Here is a 24,623-nt window from a genome sequence, read left to right on the forward strand (position 1 = left end):
CATTACTGTCTCTTTATAGTGCAACAGAAACAAGCAATTTAAATCAGATTCATCTGCATCCGCAACTCCCACCTGCATATTCTGTAACCCTTCGACCTGTACGGAGGTTACAGTGGGCAGAGTGCTGCATGAAGCCATCAATTAAACATAAACAAAACAACAGGATTTATACCAGCTGTTGCGTAAGACTCTCACAGGCTGCGCCCCAGTCACGGTGCATCAGACCATCAGCCCCGGTTATCTGTCACGATGTCAGCAATTATAAATCTAACTCGACAGTTCCACAGAATTCGACTCCTTATATTAAACCAAACTAATTAATTAATCTGACTGTTATTAACACGAGTAATAATTTAGTGCATTCCTGTGATACTTCTCATGAGAAACTGTTGGCTAAGAAACCATGATGTTGTTTGAGATTAGACACTGCAGTAGAGTAACATTTGTTTTCTTTTTTTCTTCTGTCTGTATCTATCTAGAGGATGGGTGGATATTATTGCTACAGATTTCATTATTAATGTGTTGCATACAGTGTACATAGATGATGTTATCAAACAGGGCTGGAGTGCAGCATTAGACACAAGAGCAATGCAACAGAGCAGCTTAATGCACAGATAGAGTGGTGTCAACAGCACTGCAGTTCAGTTGATATAAGGGTACTAATACTGTACACTCACTGTAATGTGTCAGGATGGAGCTGGTTATCGAGATATGGCTTTTTTTCCACTTGTAGAATAAAAGACTTAATACTGAACACATGGCACTGATTGTACTCAAGGGTATGACAGTTGAATTAGGATAGTTTAAATTTAACAAGATGTCAGAGATTATCTTATATAGGTTTGGCGGGAAATTTCCTTACATGGACGATCAAGTGTCTTGTATCATTTTGTATCATATTGTTCCGTATCATATCGTATCGTTTCATATCGTATCGTTTCGTACCGTATTGTTTCGTATCACATTGTTTCATATCGTATTGTTTCGTATCGTTCCGTATCGTTTTGTATCATATTGTTTTGTATCGTATCGCAACATATCATATCGCATCGCATCGTATTGTATCGTATCGTATGTGGAGTCTGCTGTGTAAGCTAATAAATAAACTAAAATGGACACTCACCCTCATAGATACCGGCCACTTACAGTAATGCGCCTGATTCTATTTTTCATCAAGACCCACATATTATTTCCTTTAAACATTATAGATAATGCCAAAAAAAAATGGTCTGGACAAAAAGTTAATGGGGTCTATTCTGTCGCATTTGGTGATAGTTTTTGTGTAATCCTGCAGACCAACCAACCAACCAACAATCATATGTACGTACATGCACAGTAGATGTGCTATATTCTAAATGCCTGCAGCCTTTTTCCATTTTATCGAGCCTTGACTCAGTGTACCATGCATCTTTACATTTTACACCACATCTTGTTGGTTGGACTTCATTGACCATTGGCAGACAACAGCACTGGTACGGTTTTATCTATAAATTATTATCCCTGTAGCATTCTCTGTCTGAGCTCTGTGCTCCCTGAAGTGGTTCCTCTTCAATGTACCCTTGCTTTCGACAAATTCAGGTGGAACCGCTGTGTTTGAATACCGGTCGGCCTGTTTTTATTGTGGATGTCTGTATATCATGTAGCATTTTATCATGCTTTGCCTTTGATGGGGCTGCTGCCTTGGCAAGGTAGCTCTTATAAAAGATATATCTTGATCTCAATAGGACCTCTTGTTAAAAATAAAGGTGAAATGAATAAACAAAACAGACACAAGTGAAAACACAACCTCCTTGGTGGAGTAGTTATAAGTTACAACTACAAAAAATACTATTACACCTATTCTCTTTATTACACTGCACGACACAACTAAACAACCTCTGTATCCAAAACAGTCTTGGTTAGTCGTTCCACTGTTAAAAATCCGACTCTGGTTAGATGGAATAAACTCTTGTTCGATGTGCTTTGTGCGACTGGGTTAGCACGCTGAATGAGAACCTGTTGCTGAGCAGCAGATTGCACTCTTTCTTTGGAGGAAGGCCATGAAATTTTCAAAAATAAAATTACAGAAATTACCAGGAAAAAGCCGATGGACTCTACCGCTAATATATTCATCCAACTGCCAGACCATAACATAAATCTTGTGACTTTTTAGGCCCCTAAACGTACGTCTTAGAAAATGAACTTATAAATAACCAAGCAGTGAATAAAACTCTCTACAGTACAAGCACAAGCCCCACTACAGCACACTGACTCATCTGTGTTTTCTCTGTGAGTGCCTTCACATTGTCGTCTCACATTTAAACCACAAGCTTAAAATACAAACGCCACCGTAAAACAGCGATTCATAAAACATGTTTACCTCAATGAATCCTTCTTGTTGTGATATCAAATATAATATACGACTCGCGGGGGGCAATAAGCTGTTAATACGGCTGTTAATGCAATGATCCCCTGATTAAACTAATGAAAAGACCTTGGGGAAAAAAAAAAAAAAGGCTGAGGAAACAATGCGCCGTCATCACGTTACTGATACGTCAGCAGGGCAGCCGGGGGGGCTGTGAGGGAGCCCGCCCCTGGTATTTTCTACTGATTGCCTGGGTTAACTGCTGAGATTTACATCAAAGATTTGTAGGATAAAAAAAAGAAAACAGCTCTGGTAAAGGCGCCGCAGTGAAGCGACGCTGCCTTGAATTTAGAACTGCAGGTTGGTAAACACAACAACATCTGATGTCGCTAAACTGCCCTTGAAATAACGACCTTCCAGCCTCCTTATCGTACTCCCTCCTGGCTCTCGTCCCTCCTCGTCCCCCTACATCCAAATCAGCCGAAACAGAAAAGAGTGCAAATTGATAATGCCTTGTTCAAAATGAGGTTTTCCTTTCCATCCATCACTAATTGTGTTTTGCCACTCTCCCCTGGCACTCACTGTATAAAAGGCAGTTGAGGAACGCAAATCGCAAAAAAAAAAAAAAGCGCCCCCTCAAACTGATAAATCACAAGAAACCTAAGAAAAAAAATAATCCCTTTCTCTGGATAAATTTGCATCAAAGACATTCAAACAGATGTGTCTGACTACAGTCAGCCCTTTATGAAAAGATTTCCAACAATGATAACTCGAACCACTAAGTTTTATTCAAATCGCCAGTGGCATTTCAGAACAATGCATCACTCCCATTATCACAACTCAAGACAAGTCAAAGACAGTCTGGCGGCATACATACTGTGGATCCACCTGACATGAAGGAAAAGATGTCTGATAGACTTGAGAGAAGAATAAAGAAGAGCAGCGAGCTCTCATCGTTCCACTTTCACAGGATCCACTTTTTCAAATTTCATTTTTAGTCTCCAATTAGGTTGCTCCGGTGGGTCAGCAGGCATCTTTCGGAGCTGGCTTTTGTGCCTTTCAGCTATCGTCTCAAAAAACCACCTGGGACACCACTGTACCAGCACAACCTGCTACTGTGAGTCACTGCGGCAGCCAAAAAACCTGGCCAGTGGTCACGCGGAGCAGCACTCCTACAGCAGCAGGTTAACCAGCGAGCAGTTCACTTCAGATTAAGGTTAACACTCTCGTCTTGCTGGTCCTGCCTCCTTCCATGTCTAGCATCCTTGTAAGACTGGAGAGCCTCTCTGAGGTTTAATTGCATGTTGACCCTGAAGGTCTGTGCTGGTGTGTGTGTGTGTGTGTGTGTGTGTGTGTGTGTTTGTGTGTACGTGTGTGTGTTCCCTGGAGATCTGGAACTCGCAGAGACTCATTTTCTCTCACTTTTCAAGGGGACAGGCAGCGGTCCAAATTGGGAAGAAGCGGGGAGACAAGGGATTTTGAGACCGGTCGACAATGTTGTTAGAGTGACAATATACGTGTGACTCATACACAGGATGTCTGTCTACACGTGTGGAAAGATCAAAACATCATCACCACCGTATGAGTGTGCGGATGTTAATGTCAGCGTCAAACGTTGTGGGTATTCTGCACAATTTCCATTACATCTGCCCCGTTTCATCACTGATATAATATTTAGTGAACAACATGCAGAAAACTGCAGCCAAGAGGAAGATAAGCAGGCTGCACCATCTCAGGGTTTCCCATGGACGAGTCGTTAGGCCCGGTAGCAAGTGTCTTTTGATGGGCGCCGTCCAGGCCGGCAGCCAAGTGTCTTTTTTGATGGCCGCCCAACAGATGTTGCTGGTGAGCTTTCCAGCCATTACATCTACGTTTCCAACCGAGTCGCGCCCACTACAACTGTAGTTACAGTGGAGCGAGTCACTGTCGGCTGGGGACAACACAGCATTTAACGCTTTCACAATATTTGCAAGCTGATCCGATTCAGAGCCTCGAATCAAAACAGTCATTTTCGATTTAATAAACAGAAAAGCATTCTGAGCGCCAAACCTTTCACTGATATTATTCTCCCACTGTAACACAATATGAAACTTAGCTGGCAGATGAGATAAACGGTCCACAGGAGTTTTATTTTAGAAAAAAAAGTTTACTGGGTTACACATTATGAATTCTTTTTGAATAACAAAACAAAATGAGGGCGAAGTGAAGTGCTCGGCTTTGTTTTTATTAACAGCACGTCTACAGCAGGTCAGAGCAGCCTTAGCTTAGCCCGCTAGACTGCTTTATTTTGTAATCTATAGTATTGCAACGTGTCTGGTTCAATCTTTTTTGCGGCGCTAAGCTGAGCCTTCAGCTGTGGCGACAGGTTTTAGGATTTGAGATTGGAGATGCCGGCTCCCCCTTGTGGCAATTCAAAATTAAACAGAAACTCAACGTCGGGCTGTGAGTTATCGAGCCGGACAGCTTTTACAAGTCCCAAATGTGAAGGATGTTCACCATAATCAGGATAATGGAAATTCATCACGATTAACTCATCCCCGACTGTTTTTATCCGCCTGTCCTTAATCCAATATTAACCAACATTTAAAAAATTAATGTTCATCTAAGTCCTCATGTTTACACTGAGCAGGGGGCCGACTTACACAAGTGGAAACCCTGTTATCTGGACTAAACTGTCTGCTCCGACTCCTGCATCATGGTTATCGAGACTTTTCCTCCCCAACACAAAAACAACTGTAAGGACCACAAAAACAGATTTACTTCTGCAACCTGCATGTATTTGTTTAACTGTGCATGTCTTTACTGTTTTTTTTTTGTTTTTTTTTTTAGCTGCGATTCTCGTGTTCTGTCGAGCCCGGGCGGCTGTATCCCCTCACCTAACACTGCCGCACACAGACACAAACACAGTTTCCACGGGGAGGCAGCGGAACATCCCAACTGACAAATCCTTACACACACACACTGTCTGGCTGGAGGGCAGTTTCCTGACATCAAAGTTGTTTCTGTCAAGGTCAGACGCTCACAGACTTGTTCTATTTGGGTGTGTGGGGTAGGTGATGTTCCAGCCACACACACACACACACACACACACACATTGAGGGCTGCAGTTGTGACACAGCAGCCATTTTACTAAAGGATAAAGCAAGGTCGCCGTGTTTCACAGCGTTAAGTACAGAACCATCCAAAAAACTGACCTCAAAAAAAAAAAAAAAAATCAATACTGAAAACTGCCTTTTCATATTAGTGTGCTGGCAGCAAACACACTAATAACAGCTAATGGTGCCCTGCGCTGTCACATGTATCGGGTCCTAAATGGTGTTTGAAAGAAGTGCGTGGACTCCTTCATACGATATTGATGAAATAATGCATTATTATTCTCTCTCTCTGTGGTTCAGTCTGTAATGTCACCGGCGAATCCAAATATTCGGTGATGGAGGCTAATCAGGGCATATTTTAATGGGTATGTATTGGCAAAAAAATCGGTATTCTGTACTGTGAGTTGTGTAATCTCTGCCCTGCCCCGGCTGGTGCTGCTCCCTTTCACCAGAGCCGGACTCAGTACGTCATCCGTGTGTGTGTGTGTGTGAATGTGAGAAATTATGCGCTCACACCGGTGAGTGACTCAGACAGAGAGGTTGGCAAAATCCCATTTTAGTCCCGAGTGAGACATCCTCTCTCCAGCGGATTGGTCACGTCGATTTCTTGAGTCGCATTCTTGGAGTTAAACTTTCATTCACATCCATAATTCAGGCTTGTGGGTTTATTATAGCAAGTTTTGAACCAGGCAGGGACGGATGGGAAGCGCTCAACACTTTCTTCCCCCCGTTGGAAGCAAACACAGGAGAGCACATATCAATATTTTTCTAGGTATAATAGCAAAAAGTTTGAAATTCCAGTATTGTGACAAGACTGTTTGCTACTGCTAAAACTTTGCATATATGTGATGAGACATAGTTCATTTAGTTACACACAACTTGGACCCATCTGCTGTTTGACCCAAGAGGTTGTTTCGCACTTATATTTCATCATCCAATTGGTTTAGCTGTAAATGTTTACAGGCAATTAAAGTGGTAAGCCTTTCTTTTACAGTCCCATATTTACCAGGTATTTAAGTTTACTGAAACCTAAACCAGGTTGTTTCAGTGCCTAAACTGAAACCCTGCAGTGGAGATCCAGTACACTGTAGCATTTTATATTTACATTTCACATGTTTAAGGCATTTAGCAGACGCTTTTGTCCACAGTGACTTACAGTCATTCTTACATTCATATACTGTCGGCGGTGGCTGCCGATCAGCACATCAGGAGCAGTTTTGGGGTTCAGTGTCACGTTGACATGCAGCTAGATGAAGCCAGGATTCAAACCAGCAACCTTCCGATTATTATACAACCGGCTCTACCTCCTGAGCTACAGTGGCCCCATATCTGCAGTGTTCAGAGAGAGATGATGTTTGTTATTTTGGGACTCATTATCAATTGACCTCTTCAGTCCTTTTGATAAGAGGGTATGTTGGTTATTTCAACGTCGGCACAATAATGAAGGACTGGATCAGGATCGGGGCCAAAACAAACAAACAAACAAAAAAGTATTAGGACATTCCTAGTATAATCACCATGGAGTTGAATCAAAATGTTTCTTGATACAATCTGGACTAAAACGCAGCATTTGAAGCTTGCTATTGTATTGCATAGCTTCAGCAATACCATCTGCACAGCAGAACACAGGATGAATCGGGGGCGCTTGCTCTCACCGTGTAGCTGATGCAGTCTTTCTCTATATTGCAGTTTTTCCCCTCGCAGCTTTAGGTAATTAATTCTTTATCCGCACAGTTCTACATGCTCCACAAAGCCCGAACAGCCCATCACCTAGGAGCAGCTCCGTCAGAGTTGCCTCTTCCATCCCTGCAGCGGCTCATGTTTACTGTATCACAAAGGCAATATTGTCAATATGAGCGATCTGTTTAATTGCGGGAACGCTCGGTATTTTCAGAGTTGTTTATGGGTAAGCAAAGAAATCAATGCAGAAGAAGCAGCGGCAGCACCAGTAAAATACTAAATATACTTATTCTCGCCTTCCTTTTTTTTTTTTTTTTCCATCTCTCGGTTCAGCAGCTTCAGTTTCTTCACCCAAATATGTCAGCTTAATTATAACGGGTAAACATTTAACTGAATATGTTCAAAAGAGATGCACCAAATTATCTCCAGTCATTAAAAATATATGACTTTTAAGAGCGCATTATACTACGCACTTATTTTTTTATTTTTTATTTCTGCAGTCTCCACTTTTAAATCTGGAAGCCGCCAAGTTGTACGGCTCAAGTCGAGACATTTCCTCCTTCGCCTCGACACACTTCTTGTATTGATGCATGAAAGCGCAGTACGGCACAAAGGCAGACGGGGGCAAAGAGATGAAGGGAAGGGAGAGAGTGGCTGCTGTAACATGTTTTGTCAGAGTGTCTGTGTCAGCAGGGCGCCGTAAACTAAGTATTGACAGTTGAAAGTCTCCTGTACTCTTCCTCTCCAGTCAAGGGAACCCTGTGACAGCTGAACAGAAAAGTGAGACCCGTGCTCCATCGACAAAACAATCTTTGCCGCAAAAGACTCGCGAATGGAAATGCAAAATGGTGAGTTTGACTCGCGGCTACACACTTGAAGTTGAGCAAATGTCCAAACAGTCTTAAACACGAAAATCCTCCAAATCTTTAATGACCATCTCGTCCGACACTCGCGAAAAAAAAAAAAAAAAAAAAGGGCTACTGCATTGGCGTGATCACATTAAGCCCCCCCTGTAATCTCTGCAGTAGATGGAGGCTACTTAACAAGCTGCCTTAAGCTCTTCAGCAGGATTTCTGTCAACTACTGGGAGCCCACAGCGTGCACAGACGGACAACCCTGACTGACGGACCAGAAAACACAGGGAAGAATCAACACATTCGCTCCAAAGCTGATTGGGAGGAGATTTACAATCGTGGGGGGGCAGGACGAGGAGGCGGCTGTGACTGGGTGGAAAATAGGAAGCGTGCCAAGAGCTTGTTAGCTCCTGGCATGTACTCACGGTGCGCACACTATGTTTATATGTTTGGTGCTTTGGCAACAGATGTCACCCGGTGCCGCCCGCTCTGCACTGACTGACTGAAGATAATTGGTGAAATCTCTGAGTGATTTTGCATCAACGCCGAATCGAGAAAATGCAGAGATAAAGAAAAAACAAAACAAAAACAAACACATATACAGTGTAGCTGAGGAGGCACTGAGCTCGATACGCTAATAAATAAATGAGCTTTGAGGCTAACAGAACCGGCTCCTTCACACCTCCCGCTCACGGATCCGAGACGAGATCAAAACAGACTGGCGGAGGAATTGCGAACAGTTTGATTACATTGTTAAGAATATTGATGATACGGTGACAAATTCAACACTGTCTGATGAAAGCGCTCATAAATCCACGGCAGTCTGCAGAATTGCTATCTTCAAAAGAGGACTGCGAACATCTGTTGGTGAATGTTTTATAATCCTATCAGGAAGACAGATGTGCGCCGAACGCAGCGGCGGCAAACAAGAGCAGAAGACAAACAGAACACAATCATCCGCAAACACTGTTCTCTCTCACACACACTCACACACACACACACACACACACACACACGCACGCATGCAAACTCAATTTCTGCACTTACATGTTCATGGCAGAGATGATTATCCCTCAGCTTTGAGCAGTAACCTGATTTTTTTAAACATACAAGAAACCGGGTTTTCTTCATCGAGTTAAGAGATTAAAAGAAAACCGGGCTAACACAAAGATTTCTTCTCAGGCTTTTTCTAACTTTTTTTTTTTTTTTTAAATCTGTGCACTGGCATGATAACAAGGCTCCACAGGGACAGATAACAAGGCTGTAGAGAACAAATTTCCCTTTTAAATCCCTGATTGCAATCTGTATTCTTCAATTCAGTGCATCATTATCATTATCATTAACTTCTACTTTGTGAAGCTGCATTTTCAAATAGATTCATAAATTCCAATTATCTGTTTTTGCAAGGCCCTTTTTAATTTTGAACCGTATCGATGGATTCGTATTTCAGTTGTAAGCCATTTTTTGTATTTCATATTTTCAATGCAGACTGGAATAAAAACAACATGTACTACTTGATAATTTGTCTCTTTATCTTCAGACAGATGTGCGAACAGATCATACAGGGAATTTCACTGTTATTTCTATTGTTCTCTGACAGTTGTGTTCTTCCATTGACAGCGAGCTCATAAAGACACAGCTAACACTCTGATGCTTCGCAGGTGTTATGTTCACCTTGTTCATCAGCTTGTAAGCATGCTAACATTTGATAATTAACACTTACCACGCAGGAAAGCTCAGTAATTTGGAAGGTATTTGCACATGGCAATCACTTCAGTCGTTGGATTGTTGAGACGTTAAATTAAGAAGCACAAATGTCAACTTTGTCAACCCAACTTGAGGAAAAGTCAGCAAATCATGACAGTGTGTTGGCTGAATTAGCTGGAGACCCTGGCTGCGTCCCAATTCAGGGGCTGCATGCCCGCCGGCCAAAAACCGCCTGCCATGAGGCTTGATCTGGCCAAAGGTTTTAAAGGAAAAAAAAAAATAAATGAATAAAACAGAAATAAAACATGTGTTTATGTTGTTTCATTTTTTGTGTGCTGAAAATGCTGTTAAATTTAGTAGAAAGTGTGATTATTAATCATTTTTAATGATCTCAGCAGGGCTGGCAGGGAGACAGGTAACAAAGGAAGTCACTCAATTAAGGGAACTGATCCTCCAACCAATTTTTCATCAGAACAATGCAGCACAATAGGTGCCAGATTCTGGCCCGTGGCCCGCCATTGATTTTTAGTTTTAGCCCTTAAAGTTTGGGCACCACTTCAATGGAGGAAGAGCCAGAAGACCGTCAACGTTATTGGACGGATATCTGTATTAGACTTAATGGAAACTGATGGGATAGTTGATGATCAAGGAGTTCAGGAAGCACCAGGAGCGTCTGTGCTACACTGCCATCTTTGAAGCAACGCTGCTTTTGCATGGCTAAAACATTAAATCAAACACAGAGAACATGGCAGACGACTGATAGGACATCTGATCACTTAACAGCCATGTGCAAAGTAGAGGTTGTTTGACTTTGGTGAAAAGTTTTCACTGTAATATGTTGATGACGCCACTCAGACTGCTTCAGCTCCGGCTACGAAAAACAAACAACCACACAAAACAGGTCCAGAAGTAGACAGACGAACGTAAGAGTCTCTATTTGTGGGGCTGAATATGTAACAGAGAGGAAAACACACAGACGCTGAACGTTCCTGACGAGGCTCTCAGCTGTCCCACCTTTCCTCACGCCTGACGTGCCCCAGCTAATGGCACCAAAGGACATATCTGACGCGGCGGCGCTGGTAGACGGGTCGCGTTCCCCTTCAGCAGCACAATAAACTGTCTCCTCAAGCCAGGTAATGAGGGGGCGCAGAGAGGGGATCACATCCCGGCGCAGAAAACACAAGAAGATGTGAGAATAAGCCGACATCTCCTGTTTTCTAATCTTGCGTAGACTCGTACCTAGAAGCTTACGTGAACTTGATGTGGCGACAGGCTGTGTGTGAGTGGTCGGGGGAGGGTGTTATGACATTTGTACACATGTTGTAATATGTGATCGATGCATTTAAAAAGTCAGAATGTACCATGAAGTTGTTCACCGCCGCTGCCTTGCAACTGGAAAAAATAATAAATAAATAATAAAAAATAAAAACACTCATCCTGGATTTTCTTATTTTTTTTTTTTTCCAAACCAATTAACTAACACAGATGAAATATTGAAAAGCCTGCGAGCCAGATAGAAAATACAGAAAAGCCTATATACACGCCGGTACACTCTGCGGCGCTCAGAAAGGCACTCCCAGCCTCTAAAATAGTGATACAACACGCGCACAATCGTACATTCAATCTCAAACTTTTACATTTCGGTTCTTAGCTGAATTGAATATTTTCGAGAGTGATTGCGGTGCTTCTGATAAAAGCACCATTTGATAATGCAGCCCCACACTGCACTCTGATATATCTACGCTCATTCATTATTTAAAAAGCCGTGGTCATTTTTAGTCCCGTCCTTTTAACAAATAAAATAGTAATAATAGGAGACGCTACCGTTGAGCCTGCCGGGCCGTATTTAAATGCCATTTTGAAATCCTTTTTTTTTTTTTTTTTTCCCCTTTTTTTTTTTGTGTGTGCTGAAAACAATTTGGACCACAGGCCCAGAGGATTACTCTCTCTGAGTGAGGGGCTTGTGTGAATACATATTTTAGTATACGTGTGTGTGTGTGTGTGTGTGTGTGCGTGACTGCTTCAGCAACACATTGACTGTATGTAGACACGCATGATTCTTTTGATTGTACTTGTATACGTGGTGTTTTGGTGCAATCTGACACACTCCTGCCTGCTGAAGTAGGTGGGATGTGTGTGTGTGTGTGTGTGTGTGTGTGTGTGTGTGTGTGTGTGTGTCTGTAGGTGTGTTGTGATGGGGGGGGGTTAGGGGGGCCTGGTAATGACAGCTCTTTTTCTTTTCATGCCCTTTCTGCTATCTTCCCTCCCACGTCTGTGTGGTCGAACAGTCTCCAGGGCGCGAGTTATGACAGAGGAGAAATACTGACCAATTTCCTCTGACAACCATCCACATCAACCTGAACTAATGTCTCTTCTCTTCTCTTCTCTTCTGTATTTGCTCTTCCTAACTCCCCCCTTCCTCAGTATTGCTCACAAAATTGTTTCCCTCCATTAAAATGTAAGGGTTTGTTTCCCAAACCTCTGCTGAACGCAGCGGTAAATACGCTGGCTAATCTTAAGAAATCTTTACCCAAACATGTTACTTCCTTTCTTCTTATTGATAAACTGAGCTGGAGTTTGATCGTTCATGCTGTTTGTATCCTCCCGGCCGGATTGCTCTGATTCCCTTTTCTCACAGATGCTAGTCAGATTGCTGCTGCAGGGCTGTTGTGTTCAGGTCCAGCAGGATGACTCACTTCATTGTTACGTTACCTTCTTCACGTCGACCTCCTGTTAAGTTCACGATTCATTTTAAGGTTCTTGTTCTGATGTATATAAAGATCTCTTTCCTTTCCCATCCCAACACATCTTCATACCTATGTACTCGAAAAACAACACATAGATTTCCCAAAACAACATGTACACTTGCACTTTAGTTGGGTTTAGGAAAGCATTCTGGTTCAGGTTAAAGTCAGTATGTTACCTAACAAATTAAGTTGTTCACTAAAAGCAACATAAACGACCTAAAACAACATGACCATCAGCGACAGCAGACTGGTATTTTTCGCTGCTGTAACAATTACGTAAGTCACCAGAAGTTACTGCCTGACAAGAAGAGCAGAATCAGGTCGTAATAAGCTGCTTGCACAGTCAAACTAAATGGTCTATTTCCTCATGAAAGGCTCGTCCTGTTCAACTCCATAACGCTGGGAGACCTCTTCTCCCTCCGTGCATTTGACTGAAAAACTAAAATGATCGCGCCTTTAAAGTGATGTCTCCGACACTGAAATGTTTTTTTTTTGCAGTCTCTGTTGACACCCTCAGAAACGCAGCTGCAGACTGGTTTATGTCTCGCCTGCTGCTGTCTAGCGTTTGTACTTCTGTGAGATTCTTAAGTTATGTTGGTTGGTTATGTAACATTGTTTGTTTTTGCTGTATTTTTTTTTTTTTGGCACATGTTTTATTCTTGTGAAGAACTTTGTGAAGTTAAGTTGCTACACTTAATAAACTTTTCTTGCATACTTTACCTACGTGCTGTAAAGACGTCAGGCTTGGATCTATCAGACGCAGCATCCACCGTAAGCTAATGCTCATACCAAGGATGAAGCGGCTAAACACCTGTGTTCACTGTCCTGCACTGAGAGATGCTTCAGCTGTAGTGAATACTACATCCTCCGTCTACCTCGGCTCTACTCAAGACGCACAGCTGTGTCTAAATTTGACTCCAACAGCCGACGAAATGTCTGTAAGCTTCAAACTGATCTACATATTTTCCTGCACGCTTCAGTGTTTATTGTCCCCGTGCAGATATGATGGGCGGCACCATAAAGCAGACACAATGGAGATCCAACACGCCTTATAATAAACATCTGGCACTTAGTAGCTATAGCTAGCAGAGGAGAGCTATAGCTCCAGATTGCTTTCCCTCATCTGCTTTATACGTTTGTCTGGCTTCTTTGCATAAAAAAAGGAAAAATAAATAGCGACATTTATATGCGATCTCTGAGTCATTCCACCCCGGAGATGTTCTTCCCCATTGTCATGTGATTTTAGGTATGTTGGCAGCAACTCGTTTTATGCATTACGAACATATCCATACAGCCTGTGTTAGCATGCTATAGATGCTCATTACTGTAGATGCGTCGGCCTCGTCAGCAGCACATCAGGACCACTCAAACCATGCATTTTCCTTTTTTAGTCCCGCTTTTCTTTTCTCTTTCTCTTCAAGAACATGACAGGCGTGGGTACACAGCCATGTCTGTGGGGGGGCACAATCCTATCTTAGAAAGCTTTTCATGAGGCAGCATATGCATGTATCTTAAAACATAAAAGCCTTTGAGTTATCTATAGTGGATGATTGGGTGAAAAGGCCCTCTGAAAAAAAATCAGTTTTGTATCATAAATCGAGTGGTTTTAAAAGAGCTAAACCTTATCGGACATTGTGACAACAGTGCATTTTGATACCGCAGACACATAAACATCCATCCTGCTGAAGGTCATCACCGAACGATGCTACAGTTCTGCCGATCGACTTCTAAATCCAAGTCCTGGTCTCGTCCCCGTCACGATTACTTAAAACAGCTGCATTATCCCCCAGACTCCCCTGAGGGCTACCTTTTTTTCCTTTTTACTGCAAACACAATGAAACAGAAGGATTTAATCGCAGGTCATATCGGTTTTAATGCATTTCAGAGTGCGGTGAGGGAAAATGAAAATTGCCATTCCCCCTATTGTGCTTTCTCTCTCCCTCCCTCCACGTCAGAGTCTAATGTTTCCATCAGGCCCTCCCTCCTCCCTCCTGAGTCGCACTCTCTCCTTCCTCTCCTCTGTTCCCTCTCTCTTCCAAAGCGAAGACGCTCATCTCTCAGTCTGTCTGCAGCACTCTCTGCGACGGCGCTACGGCGTGTCAAAGTATGCTAATGAGGTGGCAGCATATGGTTCATTCCTTATTTAAGCTCAGGCATCGCAGACAGTAAGACACTCAAGCTCGCCGAGCATTCCCCGTCTCTCTACCTGCCCTCGTCGGGATGGCGCCGCACGCTGATCTCTTAATGAGGCTCAAGCGTTATCACAATCAGCTCGACACACCAGGAAGGATAAGTAACTGCCGCATTATCACTCCAATCTGAGCTGCAGTGTAAATCCTTTTATAGGACAATATGCAGAGAGAAGCCTCAACTTAACGCCGGCGGATTGTGTGAGTAAGGACGGAAACTCGCTCTTACAAGCTATTTCTGTGTCGGCGCAAACACTTCTTCCAGTACAAACATTAATTGACACACACACTCACACACAAACACAAACACAAACACACACACGGAAGCATCTCCCCACTGACAGGCCGGTATGCAGCTCTATTCCATCATGCTGTGCTAAGCACTCTGTCACCCTGACAGTCTCGTTTTATTTGATGATAAGAGGCTACGACCTTGCCTATCTCACACAGTTAGTCACCGATTTAGAAGTGCACAGACACACACACACACACACACACACACACACACACAGTTCACTGTCATGCCAATAAAACGGTGACTTTAGCTGAAGTTTTCCGGGCATGTGTCTGAAGGGGAGGTGCAAAGAAAAGTGGGCTGAATGGGAAAACATCACCACTTAGCTCGTATTATTAGCAAGCTTGGCAAATGGCATTAATGGTTGTTTCAACAGTACAGTAGATACAAATACAAATACATTTGCATGTGCTTATCACCAAGAATTGTGAGCAATGATGTTCACAGGTTTGAGGAATCATCTTTTGCACGTAATTCATCACAACATTTTCACACATTCAAGGGCGGAAATCCTTCATATGTCCGTCCCTCTGAAGTTTTTAAGATTATTCATCAAAAATGTTGTCAACACGACAGCATCACAGCCTCGGGCTGAAAGAGGATGCCAGATGTTGATTGTATAACTTAATGCAGTAGATGTATTTAGTCCTTCAAAAGCACTCAGGGACGCTGGAAGTGAGTCACAGCTGGGGGTTTGCTGGGAGGACAGTCTACACGACACGACATCAAGGAAATGGTGCGTGACAAATTTGTACGTCCAGAATAACTTAAAAAATAATAGCAAAAAACAACGATTGACAACATATTGAAAACTTCAACTTCCTCAGGGTCAGAGCAGCACAGTGTAACACAGTCAACGGCAGCGATGAGACAAAGAGGGAGCGATATTCCCCAGACTAGCTTGTAAAATCACTCAATTTTGGGAGTTGTTGAGTCAGGAGACACTTAACAAACCCTGTGAAACGCTGACTGTGACAAATTCTAAATTACTTGGGACTTCTTACGAATTCGGCAATGTTGCGCAGCACGTTGTTGTTCTCCTGGTCCCAGTGATGTACATGTTGTTTGCATGTCGAGCAGAGACGCGAGATCAGATCACAGTATGTCACACAAGACTAGAGCTGGGAATCAAATAGCAGCTCCTGATACAATACCCACAATGATGGTGACAATACAGCTATTCTGTGCTAATCCATACTTTGCAAGACGATCGTCTAATGATACACTGTGATATCCGACTAACTGGAGGACATGAAATACTACTGAAAGGGCAAACTGCAGGGTTTATGTATTTATTCACTGAATTGACATGAATTAAGATGAAATAAGTGTCTTAGCCGACAGGAGGACAGTTAAGAGGGAGGATACAGCTATGCCTCAGTAAAATCTGTATACATTCAATCAAGTTTACACCAGGAGGAGTTGATAAATGAGTGACTCTGCTAAGTCTAACTGGCAGGGAAGCGATACGATGGGTTGTCGCATCCACATTTTGTCTCATCCCCACCGGGGGCGCGTTACGCCACGTGTGAACTGACACACTTGGAGCTTTTCTTCCTTGTGATTCTGGGGAGGACGCAGGCGTTTCACAGGAACGTATATGATGCTGATCTGTGTCTGTTTGTCACTGTTAGCTGAGACTCCAGCAGTCTGCAGTGCAGCACGTTCACGCCGCTGAGTGACATTAGACTCGCTGATCAAAGAAAGTTCTTACATCCTGTGAACACGCTGCCTCTGTCATGCACGTCCACGTTACTCCCTCTCTCTCTCTCTTTCACTCCTGCAGGTCTGCATCAGACTTCTTCTTTCAATTCAGCCCCAAACTTCAGCTCCAACTCCATGCTTTTCATGCATCTTACCTCATTTTCGCATGAAACAAAGCAGAAATGAGTTCCATAAGAGCTCATAGTATAGACTCAAATCATTCCCCGAAGCCAATTTTTTTTTTTTTCCTAAACATGAATCCAAATGCTTCAAAACCTGCAATAAAAGTGAGCTGCGATGGATTCAAGCAGCTGAAATCTCAAACGGTGAGCGTCACAAGGCCTCTGTTCTCTATTAAGAACCGCTCTGCTCTCCCCGAGGACTGCTGCAGAACAAAAGGAAATAAATGGCTCTTACCAATAAGATGCAGCGTTATCTTGTGAGTGTGTGTGTGTGTGTGTGAGAGTGTGAGTGTGCTCACGGTAAAAACACATCCAAACCACACTTCCAAATATAACTTCAAACGGCTCAGTGTCAATGTTTGTTCACCTCGCTGTCTCTCATTCCCAGAAGACAAAGCGCTTCCAGTATACAGTCTCACTTAAACTACGGTGTTTACTTCAGCAGGGGCCAGACGACTGACAGATGTTTGATCAAGGAGAAACACACACACACACACACACACTTAGAGATACTTTACGTATCTGTTTCTGCATTGCCTTTTTTAAGAAGCCATCATCCGAAATATCATTACACAAAGACGAGAACGCGACACTCACTAAATTGAATAAACAGGTCAGACATTAACAACTGTAAAAGGAAAAATGTTCCCTTTTCTTTTGTGATTGTTTGAAGCATGACAACTTCCTCGCATAACAAATGAAAGCTGTTTCTTCTTCTTCCCTTTTTTTTTTTTACGAGCCGGGTGAGCCTCGCCCGCACGGCGCCGTAAGTCATCCCATCTTTGTATCAGAACAGACGTCTCCGCATCAGCACATATATTAGATTTACGATCGGCTGTCACGATAACAGCTTACACTTGGTTTTGAATCCCCACCCTTGTGATTATGGCGCCATTTACCTAGCCTGCTGAACAAAAAAAAATGTCACCGTGATTCATTGGATCGCATTTCAGTGTTCTCGTGCCTCTCGGTGCTTTTTTGTTTTACTCCCGCTCGCCTTTTATTCATCTTTCCTCCCGTCGCTCCTACCTGTTGACGCTCCCGCTTGGATGTGACTAATTAATATTCCGCCTCTCTGAATGAAAAAAAACCCTCCACAACATTAAAAATAATGGACTGTCTTCAAACGGGTCCACATGAAACTTAAGTGCTTTTAAGATCTCCCCGCTCCTCTCTGATGAAACTTTGATGAGACCTTTTTCAGATTGATACACGAGGTTCCCGAGGCGGTACAACTGTAATCACAGCAGGTGTCCCAGAGAAAAAAAACACAGTGTTGAACCTCGTGTACTGGATGACTGGATGATTTGAATGGAGCTGGTGTTCAGTGAATCACTCTTTATTCCTGGGTTATTTAGAAGTGCTGAAAAGGGCCTTTGCTTCCCTTCAATTTCCCTCTTTTCATCTTGATTATAACCCTGGTGAGGAATGTAGTGATGTCGACGAGCGCGTGCAGCTTCAGAGGTTTGTTGAAAACAAAAAAAAGACCCGTGTGAAAAGTGCGTGTGTGCGTCCTTCCTCCGACTCACCGTCCAGCCGCCGCCGTCTGTGGTCATGTCGCAGTAGACCTGGAAGCCTGCAGGGTGGTGGACGGGGAACACGGAGTAGATGCCATCCTCTCGCTGACCGCTGGCGTACAGGTCACCGCAGTCACGGGGACGCGAGCCTGGGGAGAGGTGGAAAGTAGGGAAGACATGAGATAAATTAGGATCCACCACGGTTTGCAAAGGGGAGCGGGGGTGTTTGGAGGGGCATCGGTGATGAAAGGAAGATGAGTAAAAACAGGAGATAACACACTGGAGGCGTGTCGGTACAGTAAACACTGAGGCACAGCTCTACATGTGTGAAGTCATCCTGACAGAACAGAATCTCAGAGTGTTAGCTTACTCAGTTCTCTCAGCTCCCCCCCCCCCCATCGGAAAGGGTTGGCTCTAAACGAGGAGGTAGATGACGGCTGTGTTTGCGAGTTGGAAGGCACAAAAAAAAAAAAGAGAGATGGATGATGAGATGGATGGGCGGGTGATGGATGACACAGCGGGACGACAGAGTCTAAGTGTGGCGGAGATAAAAAATAGAAAGAAGAAGAAGAAGAAGAAGGAGAAGAAACTTGGGGGGGGAATGCAAGTAGGTCGAAAATGAAGACGGAAAGGCACGAGGGTGGAGCGCAGACGTGATGCCGCAGAGAGGAGGCAGATTTACAGCTCGGAGACGGAGGTTTGAGATAACACGAGCCGTAGGAAAATAGAGAAAACCAAGACGTATGGATGACAGAGGGAGGGGGGAAGAAGTGCGGCTCAGTGATGAGACGAATACACTGCATTTTAGTGGTAAAACACAGAATAAGAGAGAGCCGAGAGAGTGTATAAATGACATGCAGACAGACAGACAGGGAGAAAACTCGGGGGGCGAAAAAGTTAGAAGAGAGAGGCGGCTTGTAAGCTACAGCCGAGCGGAACAGTAGCACCCTTGTCTCTGGCTGTGAAAAACCCGTCTTACACAAGGGATACTAAATCTACTCCCCCAGGAAGCAGGAGAGGAGCTTTCTGATGAGGACAATGTCATAGATTATGCATGCCGGCCTCCACCGGGTCAAACTCCTGAATTTAAAACAGCCAGGAGAGTTCTTGAAAAGGCCAAGATTCAAGATTTTTTTTTTTTTATTTCTTAGGGTCCTCCGTTTGATCCCCGCACAGCTTTCTTTTTTTTTTTTTTGCCAGTTTCCTCGGCGTAAGGCTCGGCTGCTAAGCTCCGACTTTCATCATCATCACACATTAAATGGTAGAATTTCCCAGTTCTTCTTTTCATTACGGGAAACCGAAGGCTGTCGAGGTTCCATGGGACATACAAAAAAAAAAAGAGAGAGAGAGACCGTCGTCATTATTTAAGAATCCGGTCCTTTTTAACAAGGGCTTTCAAAGTTTTGCAGTTTAATGATCCCTTACAGCGGAGAGATTGTTCTTCCAAAAAGGACCTCCCGCCATGATCACACTAATACTCCAGGTCCACTCTGGCTCAGCTCGCTTTTACGACTTTGTTTGCTCGCAGTTTAACACATTTTTTTTTAGTCCTTTATGTGCTGATTTGCTTCAATCCATAAATTTCCACTCCGGAGCTGAACGACGGTGCTATTCCAAGGAGATGGACAAAAGAATTACATTCTAATAGCCACAGAATGTCACAGTTCGCTGTTCCACTGATGTATCTTTCATCATTTTCGTGCCAGTCGCTAATTCTTATTGTTATTTCAGAGCCTCAGACCATCATCGGGGTTTCCTGTCTTCAGCTGGAACCTGATTACCACTCTCGCCCGTGCGCCTGTTTCCCAATCTCCTAATAAGCTCTCAAACATACACAATAGTCGCCACTCGTCCACAGTTCCCTTCCAAACTGTCTGTTCTGCATTGTTACCTGAAAGACCGCATCTGGATCCACGTTTCTGTATTTACAACTGGTGTTAAATAAGCGCTGCTCAGTTCTCCCCGACATCAGATCACAACATGCAAATGAGGTTTACAATGAGGGCTGGCAGACAAACATGCCGCATGCCAAAGAAGACGGAGGCGGCGGCGTGGACGGGCATCATTATGTTTTAAATCGCTTCTCGCAGGGAGAGCTAGCTGCTGGTACGTCTTGTACTCCTTCACTCAGGCTTGGTTACGTGTCGCGCTTTTGTTTTTCTTTCCACATCTCACAGACTGAACTCACATTTGGCTGAAGTCCAGTCGCGATCGTCACATGAGGTTTGGTCTATATGAACCTTACCATCACATCTGTTTCTCCTAATCCAGAACAGTACCAGGCAGATTGCAAGTCGATGCCGGGCTTAAACAGCTCCTGCTCATGTTTGCCTGTTTGGACTGACCAACTGTCGATAAACCCTGTTTTGAATAACAGAGACAAAACTTTTGTTTTAACTTTAAGCCGCTCTAGGCAGTGGTGGAACACACCCGAAGCAGAGAAAGAGGCAAAGACAGCTGCCACGAAGGAGTCCAGCAAATACAGTGACTTCCAGTCCTGAGTTTAAGTCGATGAGTTGTATGACTAATCCTCTGCATCGCCTATAGATAAGGCGCCCAACGACAGAGCATAATTGTATTGCTTAATCTTCCTGTTAACACACTCTTTACAAATCTAAAATATTTAAAGAATAATGCAAGTGATGTTCTGTATTGTTCTACACTAATTATATACTCTTTTTAAAAAGACCAAAGCCAAATATGCGACTGCTTCTAGTTTATTAAAAGACCTAAATGTCTCGTGTCACAGCACAGTCATGAAAAAGAAACTCAAACCGGATTCAATTTGTTTGCTGAGAATCTGGCACAATAGTGAGAATTTGTGGCAGCAGGATGTCTCGAAAGAATTCTAGTGTTTATGGGAAAGAGGAATCGTACACTAACACCTGCTGGCAGGGTCGTTTATTGTCATTTTTTTCCCCCCACACACAAATTCTTTGGAGGAAACAGTGAGTTCTGAGCGATGTGTGGTTTGGTGAGTTGTGTGTTTTCGGGACGTCTGAGGAGAGCATCTCCTCCGAATCTCATCTGTAAAATCTGTAGTCACGTAACCTCTTCAGAGTAAGTCCCTCTGACATCACAGCGGGGGGCGGCTCTCGTTTAAATTCACCACGTCATCGCACATCCAGCCAACGCTGATGGTCTACGGTGGAGCGTTGCTGTTTGTTTCCAACCCTACACGTCGTCCTGCATCGACTTGTTCCCTCTGTAATACTCCTAAAACTGAATAATTGATGCGGCAGCAACGATAACGATGATAAAGGAATCCACCAAATGCCAAGCCGATACTTGCGCTTGCATCCAGAACAGAAGTGGACTCTCGCTGCAACAGTGCAACGCAGTGTGGATGTCCAGGAGCTGAGAAGAGCTGCTTCTACAGTCAATCCTTTCCAATTCAGAAACCCTGCTGCTGTCAGAGCTGAGAGGAGGCTTCAGCGCTGTCAGGTGTGGATTCATGTGACTTTGAGGATCTAATATTTCCTTATGGGAATCCAATGCAAACGGTACAGAGATGAGTTCTTCAAATATTCACAGGCGCGGTGGGACAGCCTGGCAGTCAGAGATATTCATGACTGTGCCCGATTACTTAAACACATATGCACACAGCTGCAGAGACGCACCGACACCATCATCCCCTCTCCAACCCCAAATATGAACATGACATGAGATTCTTCAGTGCTGCATCGTAGGCATCCGGACCCGTTTCAGTTTCTTGAAGATGTTTCACCTCTCACACAAAGGGCTTCTTCAGATCTAACTAACTGGACGGGAGTAGCAGGCGATTAAACCCTGTGTGGGAGTGTCCTTACAGAGTCGTTAGGGACACTTGTGAGTCGTTAACCCAACTGGCCTTCATGTGGGTTATTGCAGCTAGGTGAGCTCAGGTGTGAATGGTAAATAGCTGGTTTGGGAGCTTGTCTATGTTCCCACATTTCCTAAGGGTTATTGTTAGGTCTAGCCTAACTCTTTCCTTAATCCCTAACCCTTAAATTGAAGGGAAATGTAGGAACACAAGAACTCATTTTGAAATGTCCTAGAAGGGCTGACCCCGCTGGTTTTGATCCTTGTGGTCACATCTCCTTTCACTCTGGAACCGAGGTGTAAGCTCTTTGTGTTGCATCTCAAGCTGAAGGTGGTTCCTGTACTCAGCCAGCTTTCTGGATTTTCTGTCATACTCCTCAATACTTCCAGTTGAAGGCAAATCCATGAGTGAAACAAGCCCAGTTGCCTATGATACAGCGCTCAGAGCCACCATGACCCGGATGACAGAGAACCTTCATCAACACCTGAGATGAGATGTATGTGGCCGTCGTGTGACCAACTATATCTGATCCAGTAGTCAGTCGCTGGCACACTGACCTCTGTCGTGTGTTGGTGATATATAATTGCAGGAATCATATTGTCTGATATCCTCACACATCAGAACATATATCAGATATCCAAACAACCAAAATGCTAATCGTATCATTTCTTAACAGATCGCCAAAAGCACCGCGAGCCCACACAAGAATCCCATCGCGACAAAAAACAAGGATATATTACATAATGAATATACATGGGCATTTACAGAAGACATCTTCAGTGATGAGCGCTCATGTTGTTTTGTCGTCTTCGTAGCTGTACTCTGGTTCAGTGCAGATGCCTTTGATGAAATGTCAAGGCTGTGCAACGCAAAAAAAAAACCACTCACTTTGCCGCCGGCTACTTTGTTGTAGCTCATCCTGACTGTAGCTCTTCAGAGCAGAAGGAGTAGAAACCTGCACAGAACTGCACTTCAACAAGGATTAAGCAGACTATATAATATTGAGCTAATCCTTAACGTGCAGGTCTGTTTTTTAATGTTACTGTATTTATTTCACATTTATAATCATATTATATAATTATTATTATTATTAAACTCTGTCCATGGTGCTGAACTCTGTCGGTTAATCTGAATATTGTACAGGTTTACAGACTCTGAGGTCGTCTGAGGGTCTGAATTGTATTTCAAGTGGTGACCTGAGTATCATTTTCAGCCCAATAGCAAATCAGTTATTTTTGATTTATTGTAATTAATTAACTCGTCGCTCCAAACTTCAAACTCAGCCACAAAGGGGGAGATTATCAGCAGCTATTTAAACATTTGGGTGTTACATCCTCCTCCCTTAGACAGTGGAATGACATCCGGTCAGGTAGTTTGAGCTGTGAGGACCGGAGTGGGTCGAACTGATGCCGTTTTATGAACATCTTAAAAAAACTGTCATTAAAGGAAAAGGCCTTGGTTAGAAGCGACAAGGCTGTAAAAGCCAGTGAATCTATATTTCAGGATTTTGTCAGAAACCACTGGGTATTTTTTGATGAGACCTCAGGTCATCTTCTGCCTAGTTTGTGGCGACTAAAGCAGACATCTTAAGCCAAAACAGGATGTTTTCCTAAACCTAACCAAGTGTTTTCTTGTGCCTAACCAGAGCATAAGCACAACAGTGTGATGAGAGAAAAGTTTCACATTTAATATAAAGAAAAAAATGAAGTTGCAGCATAAAGAAACTGACATTTTTAACTTATCTGCGGTTTTGCAGAAAACTTACTTTGCCAAAATGTCACTCTGGCGACTGGGTTGCACTGCATTGCATTCAAAGATACAGAAAATAAACAAGATATTTTTATTTTCCTGTATTCTCACATCGATAAATTCGAGCCTTCAGCAGGAGCCTTGTATATACCCATGCAGTCCAATGTGCTGTCACTGGATCTGCTTTGTACGACGGCTAATGAAAAGGTCTGCATTTACAGGCAACTCCCTATACCCCCCCAAAAAAGGATTATTCCCTCAATAATTAATCTGCATTTTTCTGTATTTTCTCTAAAACTTTAAGAGCACGCTGACTTTTGATTAGTTCCAGTAGACACATCCTTTCTCTTGCTCATCTAGGTTGTGAAAAGAAAAAAATAAAAAAAAATCTCAACAATGAGCTGTAATCCCTGACAGACAGCTGACTGAACTGGACACCTGTTCCCAGGAGGCTCGGTGAGAAATAATGAGAACGAGTACAGCAGAGACGAGCGCAGCAGCCATAGCGGGGTTGACGTAATCGCCATAACAACCTTGTGCCGGATGCTGACTTCACCGTGTTTAACAGCAAAATAAAAAAATAAAATTAAACTCATACATAATTATCTCTTATCATGGACACTTTCACAGTGACTGTGGCTAATCAACATAAACACCCGAACACATGTATCATCTTAAAAAACAACAGCAGCCTTCTAATAAATAAATATCACCTTTAAATATTCATCCTCATTTGAGTGTTTTTCAGAGCAGTGATG

The 24,623-nt window shown here is 43.3% G+C and overlaps 1 protein-coding gene across 13 annotated transcripts in view; it reads right to left on the reverse strand.

Moving 5' to 3' along the window:
• fibcd1 (fibrinogen C domain containing 1) overlaps window positions 1-24,623 on the reverse strand; it is a 214,716-nt gene that overhangs the window by 42,700 nt on the left and 147,393 nt on the right. For all 13 annotated transcript variants that reach the window (XM_037117100.1, XM_037117104.1, XM_037117103.1 and 10 more), the window contains one exon: window positions 18,327-18,463. In XM_037117100.1, the coding sequence (XP_036972995.1) occupies window positions 18,327-18,463 (137 nt within the window). The remainder of the gene's footprint in view (window positions 1-18,326; window positions 18,464-24,623) is intronic.

Source organism: Acanthopagrus latus, chromosome 12, assembly GCF_904848185.1.
Source record: "Acanthopagrus latus isolate v.2019 chromosome 12, fAcaLat1.1, whole genome shotgun sequence".
NCBI classification, from domain to species: domain Eukaryota; kingdom Metazoa; phylum Chordata; class Actinopteri; order Spariformes; family Sparidae; genus Acanthopagrus; species Acanthopagrus latus.